This window comes from Siniperca chuatsi, linkage group LG2, assembly GCF_020085105.1.
Source record: "Siniperca chuatsi isolate FFG_IHB_CAS linkage group LG2, ASM2008510v1, whole genome shotgun sequence".
In the NCBI taxonomy this organism is placed as follows: Eukaryota; Metazoa; Chordata; class Actinopteri; order Centrarchiformes; family Sinipercidae; genus Siniperca; species Siniperca chuatsi.
This window is the reverse complement of record NC_058043.1, coordinates 11,713,508-11,736,541: the sequence shown is the minus strand read 5'-3', so window position 1 is coordinate 11,736,541 and position 23,034 is coordinate 11,713,508. Positions and strand designations below refer to the sequence as shown.

Sequence of the window (23,034 nt, the reverse complement as noted above, 5' to 3'; positions counted from 1 at the left end):
ACATGAATTTTAGGTTAATTGATCTTTGTAATTAAAGCAGGACTATGTATTGTTTGAAAGAAGAAATAACACATTCTTCCTTTCAGAAATGAAAAGTTGAATTCACAAGAAATTAAACACACACTTACTCTCAAAGGTTTTGCTGCTGCAGCCTTACTTAGTCTGGTATGACCAGTAGCTTATGGTGGCTAATGTTAGCAAACTTATGATAAATATTGCTATGTAACTTACTGAGTCAGTTCACTGACTTATTTAGCTATTTGTACTACAGATTGCACACTGGAACACTGAAACATTGAGCTGTAAGAAGCTATAAAGCTCCATAGAGCTTTGTAGAGGAGGGGAAATGCAGAGTTGGTGATAATTCTCGCCCCCCTTTACATATAAGTAGACATGTGATCCATTGTTAATATAAAAATATCTGTTATAGCTGTTTTTAGGTCAATTACGGTAGTTATGACACTTAACAGCTCTGGATAGACCAACAGTTGACTAGCCACCAGTCATATTATGTGGTACATTTTCAAATGTTAGTAACCAGCATGAAATCTGTGTAAATCCTCTCTAACAGCCCATTTTAAATCTTTAGGTTGTGGTCATGCAAATTCACTGGTCAGGTTCACCACAATATACTGTAAACTCTGCAGAGCATTCACAGCTTGCTGAATCTCTCTGTTGTAACACACTGTGGGTAAACTGAGACTCTGTATCTATGTATCTGTCTCATGCAGCTGCAAACATTGAACAAGAAAGCTTGCAGCTCTGGTTTTTGCTTGTCACAATATTGTATCCTTCTGACTAGTTACCTGGCTGAGGCCAATTAGAAAGTGTTAACTGGAAGTGCAGTCAAGTTAAGTTGTTTATATAAGCATAGAAACATCCTTTATACTGTATAGTATATCACATGATCTACAGTAAATACTGTATACATCACAGAGGTCTACCCACAAACCCTATGTATGATGGAGCTATCAATTTCAGAAGTGTATTACCAACATAATTTGTTTGTTGTATGCTAAAACTGCATAAGAATATGTATTTAAGAAGTAGAATGATGGCACAGATTTTCGTTCTAAAATGAGATAGTTGTCTCTCACTCTCCATAATGACAACTTGCATGACAGTGAAACATATAAAATACTTATTTTATGAAGTGAGTCATGCATCTAATGCCTTGAACCCTTTTTTCTTTTTCTTTACACATTTTACAAATTTATTTGTGAATTAGACATGCACCAACAGTACAGAATCAACTGGTAGAAATCTATTATCATCCTGTCCTAATGCAGTGAAAATTGTATATTGAAAGAAATGAAAAGTTTGCTACCATAAGCAGTGTAGATATATTTCCCTGAATATTTTCAGGAATCAATTTAATTTTATTACAGCCTGACCTGTGCATATAGAACTGCATTAACATTAACTGCAGTTTAGAGAATTTCCGTCCAGCACATTTTCTATTTCATTTTAGCATTCCAGGCCAACAGACAAAGTCAAAGAGGTTTCTATGTGTTTGTGGTAACAAATGATGGTGTGAAATGACTAGAAAACGAGACAGTCTGATGATCATGCGCAGACTCATATTTTTAGAATATCCAGGCAGGGCACAGCCTATTCGGTGTCAAATAAAAGCACCTGTCTCCATGACAAAGTGCAGCCCATTCTCCTCAGCCCCAGCCACCGTCAACTAGACCCTATCTAGCATGTGTGTGTTTTTCTCCGACCAAACCTACTTTATACGCTGGACTTTGGAGGCCGTCTGTCCCTTTTATTTGCAGTTAATTTTTGCCGCCTTCACCGGGGCTCTTCACCATGAATCTTCATTTTCGCCGCTGACACCCTTGAATGTGAATTCCTCATTTCCTGTCCTTTTATTTATATCTGTTGCCTGGTGATTTGATCATGCTGGGAATACAAGATTAGCAATTGCCTTGTCCTTGGTTTTGCCTCAAGGACATCTGCTCCTGAAATGTTATTGTTTGTGCTTCTTAACCGTTTGTGTCCTGGCTTCTTTTTCACCTTAGATTTTGCCCTGTAGATGCAATGCTCTCTCTCTCTCTCTCTCTCTCTCTCTCTCTCTCTCTCTCTCTCTCTCTCTCTCTCTCTCTGTCTGTCTCTCTCTTCTCCTAAATGCATTTGTCCTTCACAATATTACCTGGGAACAGAGACGAAACTAACAAACGGGCAATTCCACCATTAAAAATCCACCCATTTATTGTGCCGTTCCACAGCTAATTTTTTGATTTGTTTGTGCATTCATGTGTTTAATCAAACGTGTCACCTCGCAAGACACATAATTAACTTGAGATAATGATGTCATTATGGACTGAAATGTAGTACCCTGTCTGGGCAATAACACTGTGATTGCTCTAATTATTCTCTGTGATAGCACTGTCACTTATTCCAACACAACAAATGGATAAACTTGTTAACTGTGTATTTACAGAGTGTAACCAATTCAGCTACTGCATGTTAATACTCTAAAGATATTAAAATGTCTGACTTTGGTTTAATATAACAACATATTGTAGCATACTGCATCCACAACTGGATGTTCAAGTGAAATGCGTTTAGAATGAAAACTGTCCATACCGGGGTCTCATACCTTGAACAATTTCAATATACGGCTTCAATTTCTATCTCTCCCTGCTCTTGATCTGTTGATGTATATGCTGTTATCTCTTTTCTTTTCTTTTTGTCCAACATTGGCTGTCACGTAATCTCTATAGGACTGATGAGGTGCGTTCTATAATGTCACAGTCAGACCCTCTGGAGCCTTGCAGGAGCACCAGAATGTAAACACAACCCTTCCCCTACACACAGCCTTGTTTTAACTAGAACGTGGCCCCTGTTTCCAATTACCTTTAGTACTTCTCAAACACACCATGCAGCAGAATTCACATAAATGCATTGAAGGCAGCATGTTTTATCGCTGTATTTTACTGAAGAAACGATCAGAAATTTCATTGTTGTGATTTGTGTTCTTTTTGTGATTCTTTTTTTAAGCTTCAGTGCGCATTTTCCCCACTTTGCTTGTGTCGTTGTGTATTCTCCAGTGCCGCCCTTCAGTTCGCTAGAACAAAGTATTTTTTTTTATTCATGTTTATGTTCATATTTTCTTTTTTATTAAGATGTTTTCGAATGCCGGCACGCTATACAGCGTTTTTTAATTCCCGAAGGCCTTTGTTTTATAGTGCAAGATCAATGCGTTATTTGGGCTGCGTTATTCCTCAAGGTGACTACATGTTAAAGCTGCCCCAGAAACACAAAAGAACATTTTTCTTGTTTTTGTTATTTAAGATTAAGATCAATTTTCCGTTTTTTACAGCAGTGGGGAGGAACAGCGATAACGGAGTTGGATAGAAGGGAAGAGAGACCCTAGCTTTATTTAATTGAGTCTGTGTTGGAGTTGTGTATCGGTTAAAGGTTGGAGATAGAAGGAAAAGAACACTGTCACTTTGTTTAAACAGCATGCTTTGATATTAAACTCCTTGTTTAGGCAAAATTTTTAACATCCATCCAAAGATGTCCATTTATTTTTCACATACACTTATTTGTTGGGGGGGTTTTTTGTTTGTTTTTTCCATTTGTAACTTGCCGTCCTCTCCTCTCCTCCACTACCTTCCTTTTCACCCCTCTCATCTCTCCTCCTTCTTCTTCCCGTTTGTTTCCTCCTCCTCCTCCTCTCACCGGTCGCTCGGTCTTTCGGTCGTCGGGGTAATCACTCCCTTCAGTGTCAGCAGGGTGCGGAGTTATTGTCTCTTGTAATTAACTGGTTATCAAACAAGAACATTTCATTAAGGTACAATTAGGGGCTAATTCAGGCAGGACACCTCTGTGTCAGGATTACGATGGCAGCATATGCTCTCCCCTTGCAGCTTTGTTATTTTTAATTCATACTGACCTGCAGCCTCTGACGGCTTCAATTGCTAATGAATCCACTCACTTTGGAATAATTAGACATCCTTAGGCATGGTAATTTATTTAAAAGTATCCGTGGTTGCGCGAATCATTAGCTGTGTTAAATTAATTTGAAATTAAAGCTGCTGGGAGTAGTTTGGGGTTCATTAAAGAGGCAGTCATGGCTCTATCAATATTTAAGGGGTGAGGGGTAAGGTTGTCACTTTTTTGTTGTTTTTTTTACAAGAACTGTAATTCTTAATGGGGATTATCTGTCTTTATTATGAAAATCTGTTGTTTTTCCCTGTATTTTGGTGTTCATAATTCAATGCAGTCATGTTCCAAAATATCTGAATGTGTATCATGGGAGGGAAATAATAATATTGTAAATAGGGATGAGTAAGAGGATAAACATCAGCTGTTTGAGCAAGAGATTGTATCTGTCTTCATCCAGGTTTGTTTGCTGTTCTGTGTGTATGTCTGTTTGTTTATTGACTGTATGTGTTAGCAGCTGCCAGCCTATGTGCATTTGGCAACACATGAATGCTTAATGGTGATTCTACCCCACCTCTTTGAAAGAAATGACCCCATCCATGGAGCCACAGACAGTCTCAGATCAGTAATTACCCACTGCATTCACACATATATATATACACACACACACAAACAAACACACATTCTCCTTCATATTAAAATGCTCCAGAGAGGAGCTGAGATCTGAGTCTTCTTCATCGATTTAAGGGTGGACTTTCTGCAACTTGTTTTCCCCGCATCAAAAAGGCAGTGGCAGCTATAAAGAGCCAATGAGTGACATGTGATGACATTAACTCGAATTCCCTGTCTTAACGCATCATTTGAGGTTCATTCAGAAGGCTTGAGATTGCCTCTTTGCTAATGCTGTTTTGAATTCTTTTATGTTTTTCTTTCTCGTCTGAATGATTTGCTGGGACATCAGCTCTGATTAAGAGATGAGCAACAGCCTTAATAGAGGAAGAGGCTGAAAAGCAGTACACAAAATGACAAACAGCTTCTCACTCCTTATTTAGCTCCATAATATTTCAAACTCCATTTTCATGTTATTGTGCACAGGCTTTCTTGGCATTTCATTCTGGACATTTTGAAGAAATAAATGCAGCAACATCATGCAGATGGTCAAATCCCCTTGACTTGATAACTGTGCAATGAATGCATCTGATATGTTTTTCATCACAGAGCACACTGCTGGGTCACACAATCACACCATGACTCCCTAAATCTCATCCACATCAGTCAGTGTGGACCACAGGGTCATTTTAGCCTTTGGCATCACCTTGTAATCAATCGTTGTTGTTGTTGTGTTTGCTCCTGCAGAGCTACAAGAGGAAAACAGAGGCTGCTAAGAAGGAGTACCTGAAAGCCCTGGCCGCCTACAGAGCCAGTCTGGTTTCCAAGGTAACCACGGGGGTCACGTCTTTGATATACATGGGTCAGCGGCGATATAAGAGTTGATAAATTAGACAGAATTCCTCTCGCTCTTATTCCAAGGAAAGGGTCCACTTGCTGCACAGAGGGGTTAGTATGTTTGTGCATATGTGTGTGTGTGTGTGTGTGTGTGCTCAGAGGAGAACAGTGAAAATTAGGCCTCAAACACACCCGATTTGCAACCTGGGGAGAAATGAAAAGTAATAGTACACGTCTGTGTGTGCGTGTGTGTGTGTGTGTGTGTTCATCAGTGTGCACATGTAAGAGTAGTAGCTGATAGTTGATTACCTATAATTGGCTGTCCTCCTGGTGTCTCTGTCCTCCCTGATGGGCCACTATGTGTTGTCTAAGGTTTGCAGACACCTACTGCTCTCTCTTTGCTGCAGGTTACTCCGGTTTAGCCCAGAACATTAACACCCTTTCTACTTTTTTGTATACAAACCATATTTACGTTGTAAAAGTTCCACTTTTTTAAAAGCTGATATAATATGTCCCCCCCCCGACCTCTTCTTCCATCTGCAAGGCTTATACAATAGTTATAACAGTACTGGGGTGTTTCAATCTGTTGGTGCACTCCATTTCATTTCAGTGTTTCTGCATTGTTTTTGAAACACAACTCTAAATTGCATTAGCATATACCAAGCTCCTCCTCTTCCCCTCACTCTCCCCGTCCTCCTTCCTCCCCTCTGCACAGCGCCACACTTCCTCTCATGCTCATGGGCCGAAAACAAGCACCTTGATTAAGGCATGAATAGTTAATTTATCAGCCTCTTCACTGTGGCATACTTTCAACTAAAAAGGCTATTCTCATCTCTTGTCTTTTGGTGCAATTAGACATTCATGTCAGAGCTTCTATACAGAGGCTTGATTGATACTATATGTTGGTAGATTGCCTGTCAAAAAACTGAATGACAAAAATAAACCTGCAAACCCCCCCCACACACACACACACACACCCCACACATACACACACACACACTCATTCAGGACCAGCCAATCTGAATGCACGGCTGAATCTCATGATTCAACGCAACTCTCTTTTTTAATTACCAATGAAGGAGTCTTTTCAAAGTGAATTGGGGTGGGTGGAATTGGAGGTAATTGGAGTATCATTTGAAGGATTTACATCTTCAGCGTGCACCTGTTGCCTTTTTGTTTTGTGACGCATGTCGGTTTGTTTGGGAGGAGAGGAAAAACAAAAGTTTGATTGCTTCCCACTGTATGTCATGGCACTTCTCTTGTGCACATTTGAATCCAAAAACTCCAAGTACAGAATGTGATTTAAAAAAGTCTAAATTAAAAACGTCACTGTGTTTCACAGATTTCATGATTTCATAAATGTGTCAATCCTCCCCAATAAACTCTCATTTAACACATATACTGTTCATATATTTCCTCTGATGAATATGAATAATAATAATAATAATTTTACTGCAATACACCATCCTGAAAATGCAACAAATCGCACCCATCACTTTCCCTTCACACCATTTCTTCAGTATTTCATTTTCCAATTGACCCTGCAAATGTATTTGCCCCTCTCTTTTTATCCATCCCTCCATCCCGTTCCATTGATTATTTCAGGGATTCAGAGGGATGGATGTGAGCCATTACTAAATAGCAGATGACCACACATCACTCCAGCCAGTCTGACAGTTAATGAGAAACACTGGATGTATTTCATACATACACCACCTCATGAAAGAAAGGGAGACAGAAAGGCCTGCAGAATAAATGTGTGTGTGTGTGTGTGTCAGGTCTCACGGAGTTAACAGGGGTTTGTATGGAATAAATAAATGGAACACAGCAGTGACCATGCATTAACCACAATGGATAAACATACCCTAAATACTACATATAATAGTAATGTATAGTGTATAATTAGTGCACACTGTTACTATACTACCATTTGCAACCACATTTTCACATCAAATAAAAGTTTCTTGGAAGAGGTGTCCCTTCTCAATTTATTTCATGAAGTTATTTAAATAATTGTGTTTGAATTTGCCGATGCCAGCTGCTCCTTTTCTTTTGCTCCATTGACATATTGTTTTGAAAACATCCCATGAGAGGGTTGTCTCAGCGGTATGAGGAGGCGCAAAGAATTATGGAACAGCTTTTTTCTTTGAGAACTTTTTTTGGGGCAATTTTGCCTTTATTTGGCAGCCAGTAGAGAGAGATAGAGAGAGAGTAAACATGGGGAGAGAAAGGGGTACGACATGCAACAAAGGTCCCCCGGCCAGGATTTAAACCATGGACGTTGTGGTTATGTGGAATGCACCTTAACCATTAGGTTACCAGGGCACCTTATTGGACAGTTTTATCATTTAGTGCCCATCAGCTGTTGTATGCATGCATTGAGACATATCTGTCTCAAACTATGTTTGTGTACTAAAAATGCACATACTATAACTTTTATACTATTAGTATTTATTATAAGCAATTTGGACACAGTGCAGTGCAAAGCTATTACAGCTAATTTACACCAAAAAAGAAACACAAATCTTACAGATCCGCATTTCAATAAGATTCAAATTGCAATATGTTAAATATTCAAGTCCTAACCATTACATAAACCCTTCAGCAAGGTGCACACTGTTAATATTTAACTGAATACTTGATTTATCCCTAAAGGATAGAGGCAAGAAATGTGAATGGTCAGACAATCAGACAGGTTGTAAACAAGCCAACAACCAGATTATCTAAACCACTTTATTTGGAGGTAAAACCACAATCCCTCATTGTACAATGAAAACTAGGTGCACAAAACTACAAAAATAAGATCCATGTTGTAATAAACTGGAATTGTTCTGTAAGGCTGAAGGTATTGTTACAATGAGTGTAACCATTTTCCTCTCCTCCCTCCCATCTAGACATATAATGATCCTGTGGAGACAAAAAGTGCCCAAACAAGCCAGGCTTCTCCACATATGATGCCAGCCAACCCGCCCCTCTACAGTGTGCCACCTCCACCCCAGCCGTCGTCGCCCTACCTGGGGCCCGGGGCCTTCCCGCTCACCGACCTGCAGAGCTACGCAGGACACGCCCCTCGCCACACCTTGTCACAGACGCTCAGCCAATCGCAGATGCTGCCCAGCATTAGTGCCTCTCCCCCATCCTCCTTCCAGATCAGCCCACCCCTTCACCCCCACCAGCAGCTCTCCCTGCACCAGAGCTCGCTCCTCAACCAGCCTATCCGCATGCAGCAGGTCCAGTCCCAGCCAATCATCTCTCACCAGATGGGGCTGCAGGCCTCTCTTCACTCCCCACCTCCTGGGCAGCAGGTATAGTAACAAACTGAGACACACTTGCTGCTGTGAACTAGTTTTGACTTTAAGATGTTGGCTTAATTTTCTTTCTTTCTTTCTGCAGGGTTTTTCCCACCTCCAGTCAGAGTATCAGAAGAGCATTGGGGGTTCCCAGTCTCCAGGAGCCCCTGGCCCTGGTCCAGGCCCTGGAGTGGCTCAGAGCCATGACTGGGACAGTGAATACTGCAATCGGGAGTGTGGCAACCACTGCAGGTCAGTGGGGACAGAAGAGACTGTTTTATTTGCTTCCCACAGTCCAGTGTTTTCCACTGCAATTTTTGTTACTGCAACTCATCAAATCATATAGTTTTGAATGACATTTGAAAGGGAGACAAATGAATTGAGCTCAACCAAATGGATGTTTTCTTTTGCTGTTTGATGTATGTACTCAGTGTAAAAGAAAAATTATATTGTGAAAAGGTAAAAAATGCCAAGATTATGTGACTCCATTGTTACCTTGGTAATTTAAGGTTTTCAGGTTGGATTTGTCAGATAGATACAGTCCTGTCCAACTCTTAGACCAGAACTCCCTTAGATATTAGCATATATAGTCATGTCAGACGTCTCTCCCACTTCTTTCACAACATAAGTGTTAAAAATTGTAAGCTCCGTTCCAGTGAGACAAGGGAGACAGCTGGAGAGGTAATGGTGAGATAATAGAGCTTGTCATGTGTTTGTCAGACAGCAGTAGAAAACATGTTCCTAATGTAAGTTTTCACTTGTGGTGTTAAAGTACTATGAAATGCTTTGTTTATTTACAGGGTTTGGTTAGAGCAAGGTAGAAGCAAAGAGAATGGGTGTTTCAGTTAAATTGTGGCCATCCGGGAATGAAAAGCATTCGCAATCTGTTCTTCTGCATTTGAATCCTTCTTTTCTGTACCGCTGTATCTTTGTGCGTAATCTAACCTGTGCCTCTGTTTATGCTTTTTTCTCTCCAGTGGCAGCATGATTGGCAGGGACAAGCCACTCTACCTCACCTGAAACTGAAGATCATGCTCTGTCGACAAATACGACACTGAAGAGTCTACCCCCACCCACCGCCCACCCATCCCCCTCACCCCTATCCCCTCAACCCTCTTCTGATGCACACACTTACATACAGTTCATACTTAGCATACAATTATACACACACACACACACACACACACACACTCCGCCTCCCAAACACCATCACCACCACCTTTTTTTGTCAATGTAATTATTATTTCTCTCTTTCTAGAAGACTTTGTGACCAGAGTTTTTTGACTAGATGACTGCTGTCTGTACCACTTAATGTATTAGCAGTCCTCTTGCTGTTTAAAATTTGCCAAGCACTTATAAAGCCCCCTCCCCTCCCTCCCTCCTGCTCCCACCCTCCTCTGTGAGTTGTGTGTCTATGCTCTCTCCGATGCAGGCCTGGCTGCAGAGCACTCCTCCTCTGTGTCACCATCAAAGTCCCCTCAGGGACCCCATCCAGCTTTAATTAGAATGAGAAGAAAAAAATACTCTTCCTCTTCTTTAATCATTTTAATTTCCTTTTGTGTTTTTTCCTTTTTGTTGTTGTTGTTGCTGTTTTATTTATTTCTGGCTTGCAAAATTGTTCCTCTTTTTTTTGCCAATAAGCGTTCGGCCCTGTACTGTAGAAAATAGTAACTTCTAGTAGGTTCATCGCAGGCTTAGATGTTATGGTAGCTTTGCTTAAGGGCCTGCAAATTAATACAAAAAGCTTGGGTTGGGAAGAGAAACAAAACAAAAATAATCTTTTTTTAATATTAAAGACCTGTTGAGGTCTACTGAGCTGTCACAGTGTGATTGTAAATATCACTTTTATGGGATCAAATTGGGAATTGGAAGTCCAGATAGATTTGTTTCTTCTTTAATATTACATGTAAGTCATTTTCTGTGCGTATGTGTGTGTGTGTGTGTGTGTGTGTGTGTGTGTGTGTGTGTGTGTGTGTGTGTGTGTGTGTCTCTGGACGTTAGAATGTACCCCATTCATGACGTGTGCAGTTAAGTGTGTATGTGCGCGGACACACGCTTGCGTGCAAGAGTGTTTCAGTGTTCGAGTGTCGAGTCTTTCTTGTGAATTTTAACAGCCTTGTGCAGCTGGATTTCAGAGGAGTATTTCACACTCTCGTTCTTGCATTAAATCTGTGCTCACTGGTGTGTTTTTTTTCCAATAAAGTTCAATCTAAAACTGAATACACAATATGTGTCCTGCAGATCATTAAATGGAAAGAGCCAGGTGAGAGATAGAGAGGAAAGAGATAGAAAGAGAGAAAGAAACGCTGTGAGATAAAATGAGATATAATGTTGCAGGTGGAAAAAAAAAGATATTGCCTCAAAATGCCCCCACCCCCACCCTTTTCTTATTTTGTCTGACCATAATGTCAATTTTGTCTCCTCAACATGCAGAAGTAAAGTAATGAAATATGTGAATGGAGCCATCACATCCACATTACAGTGATTTTTATAAGTTTCTAGTTGGTGTTTGGTTGTGTTGATCTCATCTTTTTAACTTTTTGTGTGATTAACAGAAATGCATTTTGCTGACAAAGACATCTGTATTTATCTCTTTACTGTAGCATAATTTCAGTTTTAGTTGTTACAGAACTATAACATTTTAAGTTGTGTAAAAAAACCTGCCAATTGTAGTTATTTTATTTGTAAAGCCAGTAATGATAAATATTTTAAATGGTTATCAACATATTGTTTTCGCTAGTTGCCCATCAGCCATTTGACAGGTTTTCTTATTTATGAGAGAATTAGATCACTTTTGCTTCTTACAATGGAGGTGTATTTTATTCTTATTTTATTGTTTTTTTTCCCTCTGGTTTGATAAAAATAATTATGACCACAACAATGATTTTTTTCTTTATTTTTTACATTTTGGGTGCTGCTCCTTTTTTTTCCTTGCCAGCAGCATCTGTTTGTGTCACAATGCTTCTTTTATTTCAAACCTGCATAATAAAAAAAAGTTTAAAAGTGATCATGCCTGATGCCTGTTAATTTCCCTGTAGACTTTTTGTCTCTTTTTGTCCCCTTCTGTAATGAAATGGTCACACCTTTTTTTTAAGACATGATAATCGTTTTAAAGACATACCAACACCCCCAACTTACTGTACCTTACAGTGTATTTGCACTTAAGAGGGTCACATTTGTATCCTATATTTATATTTAGCTCAGGGCTCCAATGGCATTAGTTAATTAGCCATGGATACAGTGTACACCAGCCAGCGTGGATACTGCCAGTAAACTATCTTAAAAAACAAGAGAGCAGATGCGAGAAGACGTTTGCTTTGCTTGTGAAAGTGGTGCATCGTAGGCGTCTAGTGTGAGATAAAGAGAACAGAGAAATGCAATGTGCACACAAACTCAGGCAACCGTCCAAGTACTGATTTTACCCCAATTGCACACAAGTCTTCTTAGAGATTCTGAAAGAGAGAAGGAGAAATTGAAATGGAACTGTCACGATCCCTCCATTCAATGTTTTATTCATTTTACGTCTGCCTGCCGTCTCTTCCTCAATAGTATTGAATTGGCAAATAGATCATTATTGGACAATTGGAAAACCTGCCACTTGATATGACACACATTAAATGAAAATCACAGTCATACATTCTTAATGCAATGACAGATAAAGGAGGTTTTGGGTGCAGCCACACAGCCCTGTCTCTGTGCCTTTTCTGTACATACCATCACTTGTTTGTATGAAAATCTGCTTATGTGTTTTTTTCTTTTTTGTGTTTGGGTGTTGCCTCTCCTCTCGAGCTCTAGGTATATTTGTGCGTACATGGTAACAATATTCCATTTCATCTTTCTTATTTCTTGGCTACATATTATCTCTGCCATCCGCAGATGTGCTGGCAGTCACTGTTTGTAGTAATGCTGTAGTAAATACTACGAGAAGACAGTATCAATTTGACACTGTCAATGCCCTTAGACCCATCCCTCGTCTCAGAGTCAAAGTCATGAGGCCAACAGAGAATGAAAAGCTACAATTTATGATGGAAGATGCCACTGGGAAGAGGTGAATGCAGGGGTCTTGCTGGTTACCATAGATTTGAAAAGACCACTGCAGCAACAAAATGGATGACATCAGTGTAGCAGGCTGGTTGACAAAGATGAGGTCAGTGTGGTGTCCATCTAGAAGAGAGCAAAATAAAACACACAAAAGCACTACAAACTCAAGGTTTAATACTGAATCAAAAGTGTAATAATTTCATTGAAATCATTTCTGTGATTCTGATATATTTCATGTTTTTTAATTTATTAGCCCCGTCAGTACAATTCATTAAAACGTGCCTGTATCAAATCAAAATGGAATTTAAATCATAATTCACCTCAGCCTTATTTGGGGTTCTAACCAAATTATTTTATTGAGGTTTATTTAATGATGAAACAAGTGTCCAGTCTCCTAAAAATTTTTTAGGACAATGTTAGACTCAATGACTCAGTAAAACAAGCCATTTGAAAAAGTGTTGGAAACTGTTAGTCATTTATGATATTTTTGTAGTTATGTTAGTAGTTAGTATGCAACTGATTATTAAAAATACAACCATGCATGTACAACAGGCTGAGCATGCTTATAGATGATGAATACGAGGTCAACCTCAGCATGTGCGAGTGTTCGTTTGTGGAGTTGCTCAGCCAACGGTGGAAAATTTTACAGGCTTGTAAGATCCACCCTGTCAAAAGCCTTTTATTTTCTTAAAAATGTACTTTATTTGCTTGTTGTTGTGATGGAGCAATGCACCATCCCTGGTTTTCATGTGAGCGTGAAAATAAATATGGTTAATCTGACCACATGAGACAATTAGGTACCTGGAGCACCTCTGCCCTTTGAGTTTAAACTGATGCAGACGAGAAGGTCAGTGCTGGGTGAACTAAAGGCTCGTACATGCAGAGAGGACCAAACAAACCAAGCCTTTCACAGACTGTCGCATACAGGCAAAATGTTTCAGTTGCAACTTTGGTGCTGCGGTGGAGCAACAAACAGCAGGAAATGTGGGTGGTTTTAACAAGAAATGGGTTTCGCTTTGTGTTCAGAATCAGTTAAGGTTTCTTTTTTATGCTGACTGTACTGCGCAAAATGAATTAGTACATCAACAAAGCACAATATTGCCTATAATCTACAGTGCTATGCCTACATAGTCAACTAAATATTTTAATTGTACAAAATGTATTCTGCAGTACTTTAATTTAGCATATTCAGCAGTTTAGCAATAATTAATCATTTCATCACAGTCACGTTGTGTGTAGAAGATACCTTTTTTGTAACAAACTGGGATTATTTGACATGACAGTTGCAGCTCAGCTCTGCACAGAAACTCTGAAGCAAACAGATGGTGACAAAATATAACACATAGGACATAACACGTGAGGCACAAAGCATACTTGTGGTTTCACACCTATAGATATTTACGTAATCAAGCATACATGCTATGTCACCTTTGACAATGATTAGGTGCTGCCTGCAGTGGCCTAATTTTGTCGATTTCCACTTCTTCTGATATTACAAATAATTACATGTTAATGTGGTTGCATTGAACAAGACCTGCAATTTTCTTTACATATAAAATTCCCCTCAGACTCATTATGAAACATCAAGTGATGAAGAATTTCTCTCTATGACTGGATTAAACCAAATTTGAATGTCTCAATATCAATTTGGCTACTTTGCCTCACACACTGCAACATCATTAAAAAGGGTATTATCCATGAGATCTTCTGCCCAAAATAACACAACCACTTTTCTAAAAGTGACTGACGCACAAAAACCTAATTAAACAAGCTGGCAAATGGTGCAAAGGGTGAGGCAGGATGGTCATCTTCTGTACAGTTCTCTTGGTTTTAGTTTTGGTTGAGTGGTCTTGTGGTTCAAGATAATCCCCTTTGCCCAGCAATTATTGTTCTATTATTAATCATATTTTTTAAGTTTGTGCTTCCCACATGATTGTCCCTCTCCTTTATGTCTCCACAAAGCCAAAATATCCAATATCCAGTTTCAAAGTATAGTATGTATGTAAGTATGTAACCATTACTACAAGTAGTTATAGTTACCTAACCTTAAAGCGACTATAATGAATGTTACTATATTAAAAATGGATGACGTACTTATGTGAAACGTACATGTATGTGAAAGGAGTGGCTTGAAGTAACAAAACCACTGAGAATTAAATGGTAAATGGACTGTACTTGTATAGCGCCTTTCTAGTCTTCTGACCACTCAAAGCGCTTCACACACTACATATCACATTCACCCCATTCACACACATTCCTACACTGATGGCAGGTGCCAACTGCTCATCAGTCCAAAGAAACTAACTCAGTTACACACACTCACACACCGACGGCACAGCCCTCGGGTGTAAATTGGGGTTCAGTGTCTTGCTCAAGGACACTTCGACATGTGGGCTGGGGGAAGCCAGGATCGAACGGCCGACCTTCCGATTGGTAGACGACCCGCTCTACCACCATCTCACCCATCTCAGTTCTCTTCAGCTCAACGGAGCTTTATAGCATCTTTCAACTAATTGTTTTAGTTTTCCAGCCCACAACTTTACTGTTTTGAATCACACTCATCGTTCTCATAGCGTTGTCCTCAGCTGGTAGCTGTTTTCAGTGAAAAATCTCTAAAAACCGACTGTACGCTACCTGTCCAGCACGAAACAGCAGACAAACAAAGTTAGCACTACCTGGTGAACATACTGTAGCATTTAGTGGCTAAAGAGGCAGATATTTCCCTCAGGAGTTGGTTGAGACTAAAAACAGAGCTAGAAGGAGAATGAATATTGCATTTACTTGCATTAAAAGCAAAAGCAGTGATTCATAAAATGTTATATAGTTTTCAACGGTTTAACAGTTCCACAGTTTTAAGTGTTGCCTTGAAGATTTTTGTGCCACACAAATATTATTGGAGGCGGTCTTTGTTTAATGGGACAGCAGATACTATATTTGATACTGTAGCTTTGCATGTTTTAAATAACATAAAACAAAGAAATATTAAATAAAAAGCAAAAAGCATTTTTTTTGTTTTTTAAAGATTGTGTTAAATGAATATCTGGTATTTCAAAAGTTGTATATGTCCAGCAGATTCTTTTGCCTCACTAGGAAGAGAAAGTAATGTGAACAAGCTGATATTGCACTTGATCTTTATGGACACGTGGAAATCGTCATTGAGAGAGAGCATTAAACAAATGGTGTCCGGAAGAGAGGCTTGTCTGATAAGAAGTGAAGCCTCTCTCTCTCTCTCTTTCTCTCTCTCATTTGGCTGTGGGCAGTAAGGGGCAGGAGCCCACATCCCTAAAGAGAAACCACGGTGCTCACTGACTAAAAGGTAAAATAATGCCTCACATTTCTCCATCTCAGCAATTCTGAAGTCTTGACTTGAAGTGGAGATGAGTCAGATTGAGAACCACATTTTCTCATCACTCCTGCAGTCGTCTGCGAAAGTCAGGTCTCTTTGTGCCCTAGATCACCTCACACTGGAGCCACAAAAATGAGACCAGCCATATGCAGTCATTTCAGATGTTTGTTAAACGCCACAGCTGCTCTATTTGAGCAATATCGCCCACACATGCTGTACCTTAGATCCTCCAATAATTGCATGATGGAGAGAGTGTTGGAGAGAAATGGTTGTTAGTGTAATAAGGCTCTGGTCCAGATGTTTGGGATTAAAGACTTGTTATGAAAATACAATATTGTTACTCAGGAAGGTATTCAGCTCTGTCATGCACATGGCATGTAACACTATTTATACAGGCTTGAAGATGAGATTGGGAAAGGATTCAATTGAATATAGTGCAACATGTTGGCATGTTGTATAATACACAGTCCTAGCATTTGGTTGGTGAAAAAGGTCCATGTTCTTAAAATCAGCACCATAGCAACCAAGCTGTGGAACATGCTTTGCCAACATACAGTAAATGTAACTTCACAATACATTTTACTGACTTATTCCATATATTATCATTGCTATGATATCATTTGAAACAGCACTGCTCAGTTTACTCATTCAGTTATCAAACACAAAACAATTAGGAAACATTTATAAAACTAAAAACATTAAATGGTTATTTGGAGATGTTCCCTCTTCCCTAATTCACTGATAAACTAGAGACTACAACTGAAAAAGCTTTTACAGCTATCTCCTTTGTGCAGAGAAAATATTTCTCCCATGCTGCCATATGGTTAAATAAATTATACATATTGGTCCTTTGGTAGAGCCCATACTTCTTTCAACAACATACAAAAAAGGAACAATCAAACATAGTTCAGACATGCCAACTCCAAAAATGAAACACCATTTTGCCAAGTATATAGGAAGACATAAGGGCTGTGTACAGGCTGTTAGCAAGCTGTCAGTAAGGCTCATAATGCCAAATATCTCCTAGAATCTCTGGTAGTCTTTTGCAATACATCAGAAACACTCTCAGGGAGTATGAACAAAGGAACTACGCAGCACAGTTTTGTCACACATTTTTAGTTATAGGCCTAATGGAAATATTTTTTTATTATGATAGTTAGGTTGGCTACTCAGCTAACAAAAATATTAAACCATCACAATTTTAATACCTGATTCATGATGAAATGATTATCAGTTTAAAAAAATAGAAAAATGAGAATGCTGTGGCTAGTAGCTAGAAACACCTGACCCTGAACATGAGATAACACTTGCATCTTCGTCTGTGACTCTAAATAAACACTTCCCCCAATGTGTTTCGCTATGAACATCCTTTAAACCAAATACAGTAAATCATTCTGAAATTGTGAAACTGAGCTGTCTGAAATGCTAGCAACTGCTAAATGCTACAGAATGCACTTTTAAATGGGCAGAATGTAGCTGCAAAGCCAAAGCATTTCTGAAAAGGAGGACAGATTATCAAGGTACTGAGGCCCATTGCTTCAGTGACAAAAAATGTTACCACCTTTTTGGCTACGCTCTCCACTGTAAAGCTCCTTGACCTTTATGCTTATGCTTGAGACTATGTGTTTCACTTGTGCTCAGCATTCCAAGATAAACTTGATATCTGTGTAAATTTACTCATCAAATTGAATCAATATGTTATTTCTTCCTATGTATTGTAAATGCAAAAGTTATGTACAGTAGCTAACACGGTAGAATCCATTTCGTGAGGTTTTTAAACTGCCTTCTGGTAGGTGGAATGAACTATATATGACACTGCCAACAAGACTCTAATAAACTGTAATGGCTGATTTTTTTTTCTGTATCTCTTTATCTCTGAAAAATTGTCATCCTTGGCAATTTTTTAGTAAAACATGACAAATGTGAATTGCGTCTGAGTTGTGTTATTAATTTGACTACTAACTCAAAGAAAGTTAGAGTGAGGACAAACTACATTGTCCTGTTTTGTCACTGCACTGTGAGCTCCATCGTGTGTGACACATGGTATGTCATACTTAAGTATTTTTCCTCTTTCATCAATTACAGTGTTTTTGTACCTGCAGAATCCAGAATGCTTTGTGCCTGCTCACAATTTTCATATTTCAAATCCAATATATTATTATGTCTTTAAGCCTATCACTCTCTATTTATGTCTGTGAGACAAACTTTTTTTTCCTTCCCAAGGGACATTTATTTTTGTCAGTTGCATCTGCATTTATTAGAATCAAATACACCAGAATCTTTTCTTTCTTTTTCTCCATTTCTGTCTCTAATGATACTTTCTGTCACTCCAAAGTGTTTTCTATCAGTCTCCCTGGTTTTAAAGAAATTGACTTAAAAGGTTTGGAGCAGGTGAAAAAATGTAGATTGAATTCTAACTTTCAATTCAATTCAAAGGTTTGTCCTGGGCTAAATAATTCACAGAGAGCTCCATGTGCTGCCACACAAACCCTGATGAAGGCCACATGGTGACAACGTGTGGGTTTTAAACTGATGCAGATGAGAAGGTCAGTGCTGGGTGAACTAACGGCTTGAATACGCAGAGAGGACCAAACAAACCAAGCCTTTCACAGACTGTCGCATACAGTCTTACACATTTTGAGAGAAATGTAATGCCACCTGAATTATGTTTTTTATATCAGCATGAGAAAGTTTTAGATGAATCACATCCTCCCAGTGTGTCTATTGGCGTGGGCATGGCTGCCCTTCCTCTCTCGCTCTCCTGGCTCTCGGCTCTGCTGCATCTACTCACCTAGCTTCTATCAATCAACCAATCACCTCGTCCAGTCTACGCACCTGCCTCTCATCAGCTGATTTCCTTCAGTATATCTACTCTGGCTCATCTACACCAGATTGTTGTTTCAACCTCTGTCGTAGTAACCTCTCCGCCAAGCCTTGCTATCATAGCTTTTGTTTGACTCTGCGTCGTGTTTGCTTTACAGCTGCTAACTTGTGTTTTGTGTCTGCTTGCTTGCCTGCTTCCCGTTCGCTTCTGCCAACTTACCAGCCACACTTCACTGCATTTCCTCAGCCAAGACATCTCCACCGCCAATGTCTCCCCACTCTCCCTGCCTAAAAACGTTTTATCTTATTACTACCAGTCTGTGTTTGAGTCCAGCCTCGAAGTAAACCGTAACACTGAAAGCACTTTGTAGTAATGTAAAAAGCATTCTAAAAATAAGAATGAAAGTTAACCCTAATTAATAATGGTAATAATAATATAGCTCCTGCGAGGGGTAGCTGTTTGTAAAGAGATGCAGTTTTGAGGAGTGGCAACGTTGTGTGTATTCATCCCTCCATTCTGCTACATGAGCAGTGTAAGCCTATTGCTCTCCCCAGTCCTAGATAAAGTTGCTCTGAGGACAGTAACAAGTTGTAGAGTGGTCATTTTTGGAGTAGAACTTACCGCATATTTTTGGTGACGAGGTGAACATTTTTTTTCTCTCGGTCGTGTCGTCCCATTTGTTTTGTTGTTAGCTTGAACTAGGCTACAGTGTGCTAGCTAGCTAGACGGCTTCATATGAGCAGCGGTGCAGAGCCTGAGGAGGAGCTGCACAGGGATGACAGGGACTTGGCATAAGAGCTCCGTGTGGACAAGGAATTGCACTCAGATGGCTATGTTGGGGACAACAGATTAATTTGTGGAGGGTAATTCCTTGCTAATGGAATTATTGAGGAAGCTAAGAAGCGCTCTATTCTCCTGAGTATGTGTGGGGCAAAGACTTACAAGCTGATAAGAAACTTAGCCAAACCGCGGAAACCAGGGGACATTCCATATGATGAGCTGGTCAAGCTCGTGGGGAACCGCCACAATCCAAAACCGTCTGTGATAGTCCAACGATTTAGATTCCACAGCCATTTCATGAAGCCAGATCAGTCAATAGCCAGCTTTGTGGCCGCCCTAGAGATTTCCCAAGGTAGGGAGGTTAAGAAATTAAAATGCACCAAGTCAGGAGAGAGACTGGTAAACATGCAAAGCGGTTGGAACGTTTTCAGTGTGGAGGGACACACAATGCAAATGACTGCAAATTTAAAGACACTGTTTGCCATGCTTGTAGCAAAAAGGGACACTTTGCTAAAAAGTGCAGGAGTTCAAAGGGTAAGGGTAAACCTGGGCAGGGAAAAGCTCAACAGGCTCAGGCAGCCACACACCGCCTAGAAGAAGAGGCAGTGTGCTCTTATAACATGTTTGGAGTGGAAGCGGATGAGGAACCACCAGAACCCTATTATGCCACAGTCACTGTCAGGGGGCAGGACATTAAGTTTGAGATTAATTCAGAGGCTACTGCATCAGTCATCAGTGAGGAGACCTACAGGAGGACATGGGGGTCTGACCTGCCTCCCATCAGCTCATCAAAGCTCAAACTCAGGACCTATGTGGGGCAGCCCATAACTCATTTAGGGGTGCTGTATGTGGACATTTCAGCTGACGGTCAGAAGGCAAGAGCCAGGCTGGTGATACTTAAGGGCAGTGGGCCCATTCTTTTGGGCCAACAGACAAGGAAGAAGGCATCCTGTTGCAGTACAGCAATGTTTTCAGGGACAAGCTTGGCACACTGAAGGGCGTAACAGTGAAACTACATGTCGACCCTGAGGCCACCCCATGTTTTTTCAAACCCAGGTCAGTGCCTTATGCCATGAAGGGCAAAGTCGAGGAGAAGCTGGAACATTTACAGAGGCAGGGCATCATTGAGCCCATCCAGTTTTCAAGGTGGGCGGCTCCCATCGTTCCAGTTTTGAAGGAAGATAAAACGGCAAGGATTTGTGGAGACTATGAGCTTACAGTGAATCAGGCTTTGAAGCTGGAGGAGTACCCATTGCCACGGGTGGATGACCTGTTTGTGACCTTGTCAGGAGGGAAGCTATTGACAAAGCTGGACATGAGCCACACTTACCAACAGCTGCTACTCGACGAGGATTCAAAAGAGTACCTCACAATCAACACTCACTATGGCTTATTCCAATACAATCGGCTGGTGTTTAGAGTGGCGTCCAGCCCCGCCATTTTCTAAAGGACAATGGATACTTTGTTTCAGGGGATTCCGCATGTGGCAGTGTATCTGGATGACATTTTAATCATAGGGTCACAGAGGCAGAGCATCTGGCTAATTTAGAACAGGTGCTGAAGAGGCTCAAAGATACAGGCCTGAAACGCTGCAAATGTGTGTTCCTGGTGTAGAGTGTGACCTACCTGGGACACAAGATCACAGATGAGGGGCTCTGCCCAGTAGAAGACAAAGTGAGAGCTATCAAGGAGGCTCCAAGCCCAAAGAGCATCCATGAACTCAGATCGTTTTGGGGCATGGTAAATTATTACGGCAAATTTCTTCCTGAATTCTCAAGGGTTTTGGCCCCAGTGTACAGACTGCTTCACAATGACACTAAGTGGCAGTGGGATGAGGAGCAGGAGGAAGCTTTCAAGGAAGTGAAAGAACTCCTCCACTCAGCAAAGCTGCTTGTTCACTATGACCCAGACAAGGATATCACCCTTTCATGTGACGCCTCACCCTATGGAGTCAGGGCGGTTCTTTCACATGTAATAGAGGATGTGCAGAAAAACCTATGAGTTTTGCTTCACGTACCCTGAGTGGAGAAGGGTTATTCGCAGTTAGACAAGGAAGGTTTGACTATTGTTTTAGCTGTAAAACGCTTTCATCACTTAACTCTATGGATGAGTTTTTACCATTATTATGAACCATAAACCACTGATGACTGTTCAGTGAGATCTGATGCATCCCATCGCTAGCCTCTGCCAGGTTACAGCGTTGGGCTCTCACACTGTCAGCCTATCAGTACACTCCAGTGTACCGAGCGGGTAAGGATAATGCGAATGTCAACGCGCTGATTCAACTACCTTTACCTGAGACACCTGCTGCTACATATGTGCCTCTGTAGACTGTGTTTTCATTGGAATGGCTGTCAGAGACACCTGTAAAGGCGACCCAGATCAAGCAGTGGACAGAGAGGGACCCAGTCCTGTCCCAAGTCAAGACACTGGTTGGCCCAGTGTTGTGAAAGGAGAGGAACTGAGGCCTTATGCTAAATAGACAGAACTGAGTTTGCAAGATGGCTGCAACTTCTGGGGTTCGAGGGTCATCATACCTCTCCCTGGCCATTCACAGATTGTTGAGGTAATACATGAGACTCATCCAGGTTTGTCTCGGATGAAAAGCCTTGCAAGATTCTACGTCTGGTGGCCAAAAATGGATCATGATCTGGAGAACAAGGTGAAATCATGCATGCAGTGTCAGACCAATCAGAACATGCCACCTGCAGCCCCCTTGCACCCATGGGAGTGGCCAGACTGCCCCTGGTCTAGGCTACATTTGGACTTTGCTGGCCCCTTTATGGGGAAGATGTATCTGGTAATGGTGGATGCACACTCCAAATGGATAGATGTCCATATCATGAGCAACATCACTGCACACTCAACCATAGACAAACTCAGGTGTTTGCAGTCCACGGGTTGCCTGACACTCAGGTCACTGATAATGGCCCAATGTTCACCAGTGAGCTATTCAGTGAGTTCATGCAACAGAATGGCATTTATCACATTCGGATGGCTCCCTTCCACCCAGCCTCAGATGGTTTGGTTGGGCGAGCTGTTCAGGCAGTGATGGAAGGCCTGAATTGGATGACAGGGGACTCTCTTAGCACTTGGCTTTCACATTTCCTGTTTAAATACCGCCTCATGCCACAGACAGTGGCATGAGTGGCCACAGACACAGACAGTTGTAGTTGGACTGTATGTTGAATTTGCCATGCTTTTCAAGTGTTTGTATTGGTAAGCTGTTGCTGAGACTCAACTATAAGGTGTATGCAGTTTAAAGTCACCACTATTATTGTGTACGGGTTCATTTACATTTGGGGAATGTTGGAATTTAAAGGGGGAGATGTGTTGTAATGTGAGCATTATAACAATAAGAATGAGAGTTAATAATAATATAGCCATGCTCCCGCTAGGGGTAGCTATTTGTA

General features: G+C 40.6%; 1 protein-coding gene and 1 pseudogene across 6 annotated transcripts in view; both read left to right on the top strand.

Moving 5' to 3' along the window:
- Positions 1-10,850, top strand: part of tox2 (TOX high mobility group box family member 2) — a 108,603-nt gene extending 97,753 nt beyond the window's left edge. For all 6 annotated transcript variants that reach the window (XM_044170306.1, XM_044170299.1, XM_044170292.1 and 3 more), the window contains 4 exons: positions 5,251-5,331; positions 8,235-8,645; positions 8,734-8,882; positions 9,608-10,850. In XM_044170306.1, coding sequence (XP_044026241.1) covers positions 5,251-5,331; positions 8,235-8,645; positions 8,734-8,882; positions 9,608-9,650 — 684 coding nt within the window. In that variant the 3' untranslated portion in view covers positions 9,651-10,850. The remainder of the gene's footprint in view (positions 1-5,250; positions 5,332-8,234; positions 8,646-8,733; positions 8,883-9,607) is intronic.
- Positions 10,851-20,241: 9,391 nt separating this feature from the next.
- Positions 20,242-22,768, top strand: LOC122887539 (annotated as a pseudogene).
- The last annotated feature ends 266 nt before the right edge of the window (positions 22,769-23,034 follow it).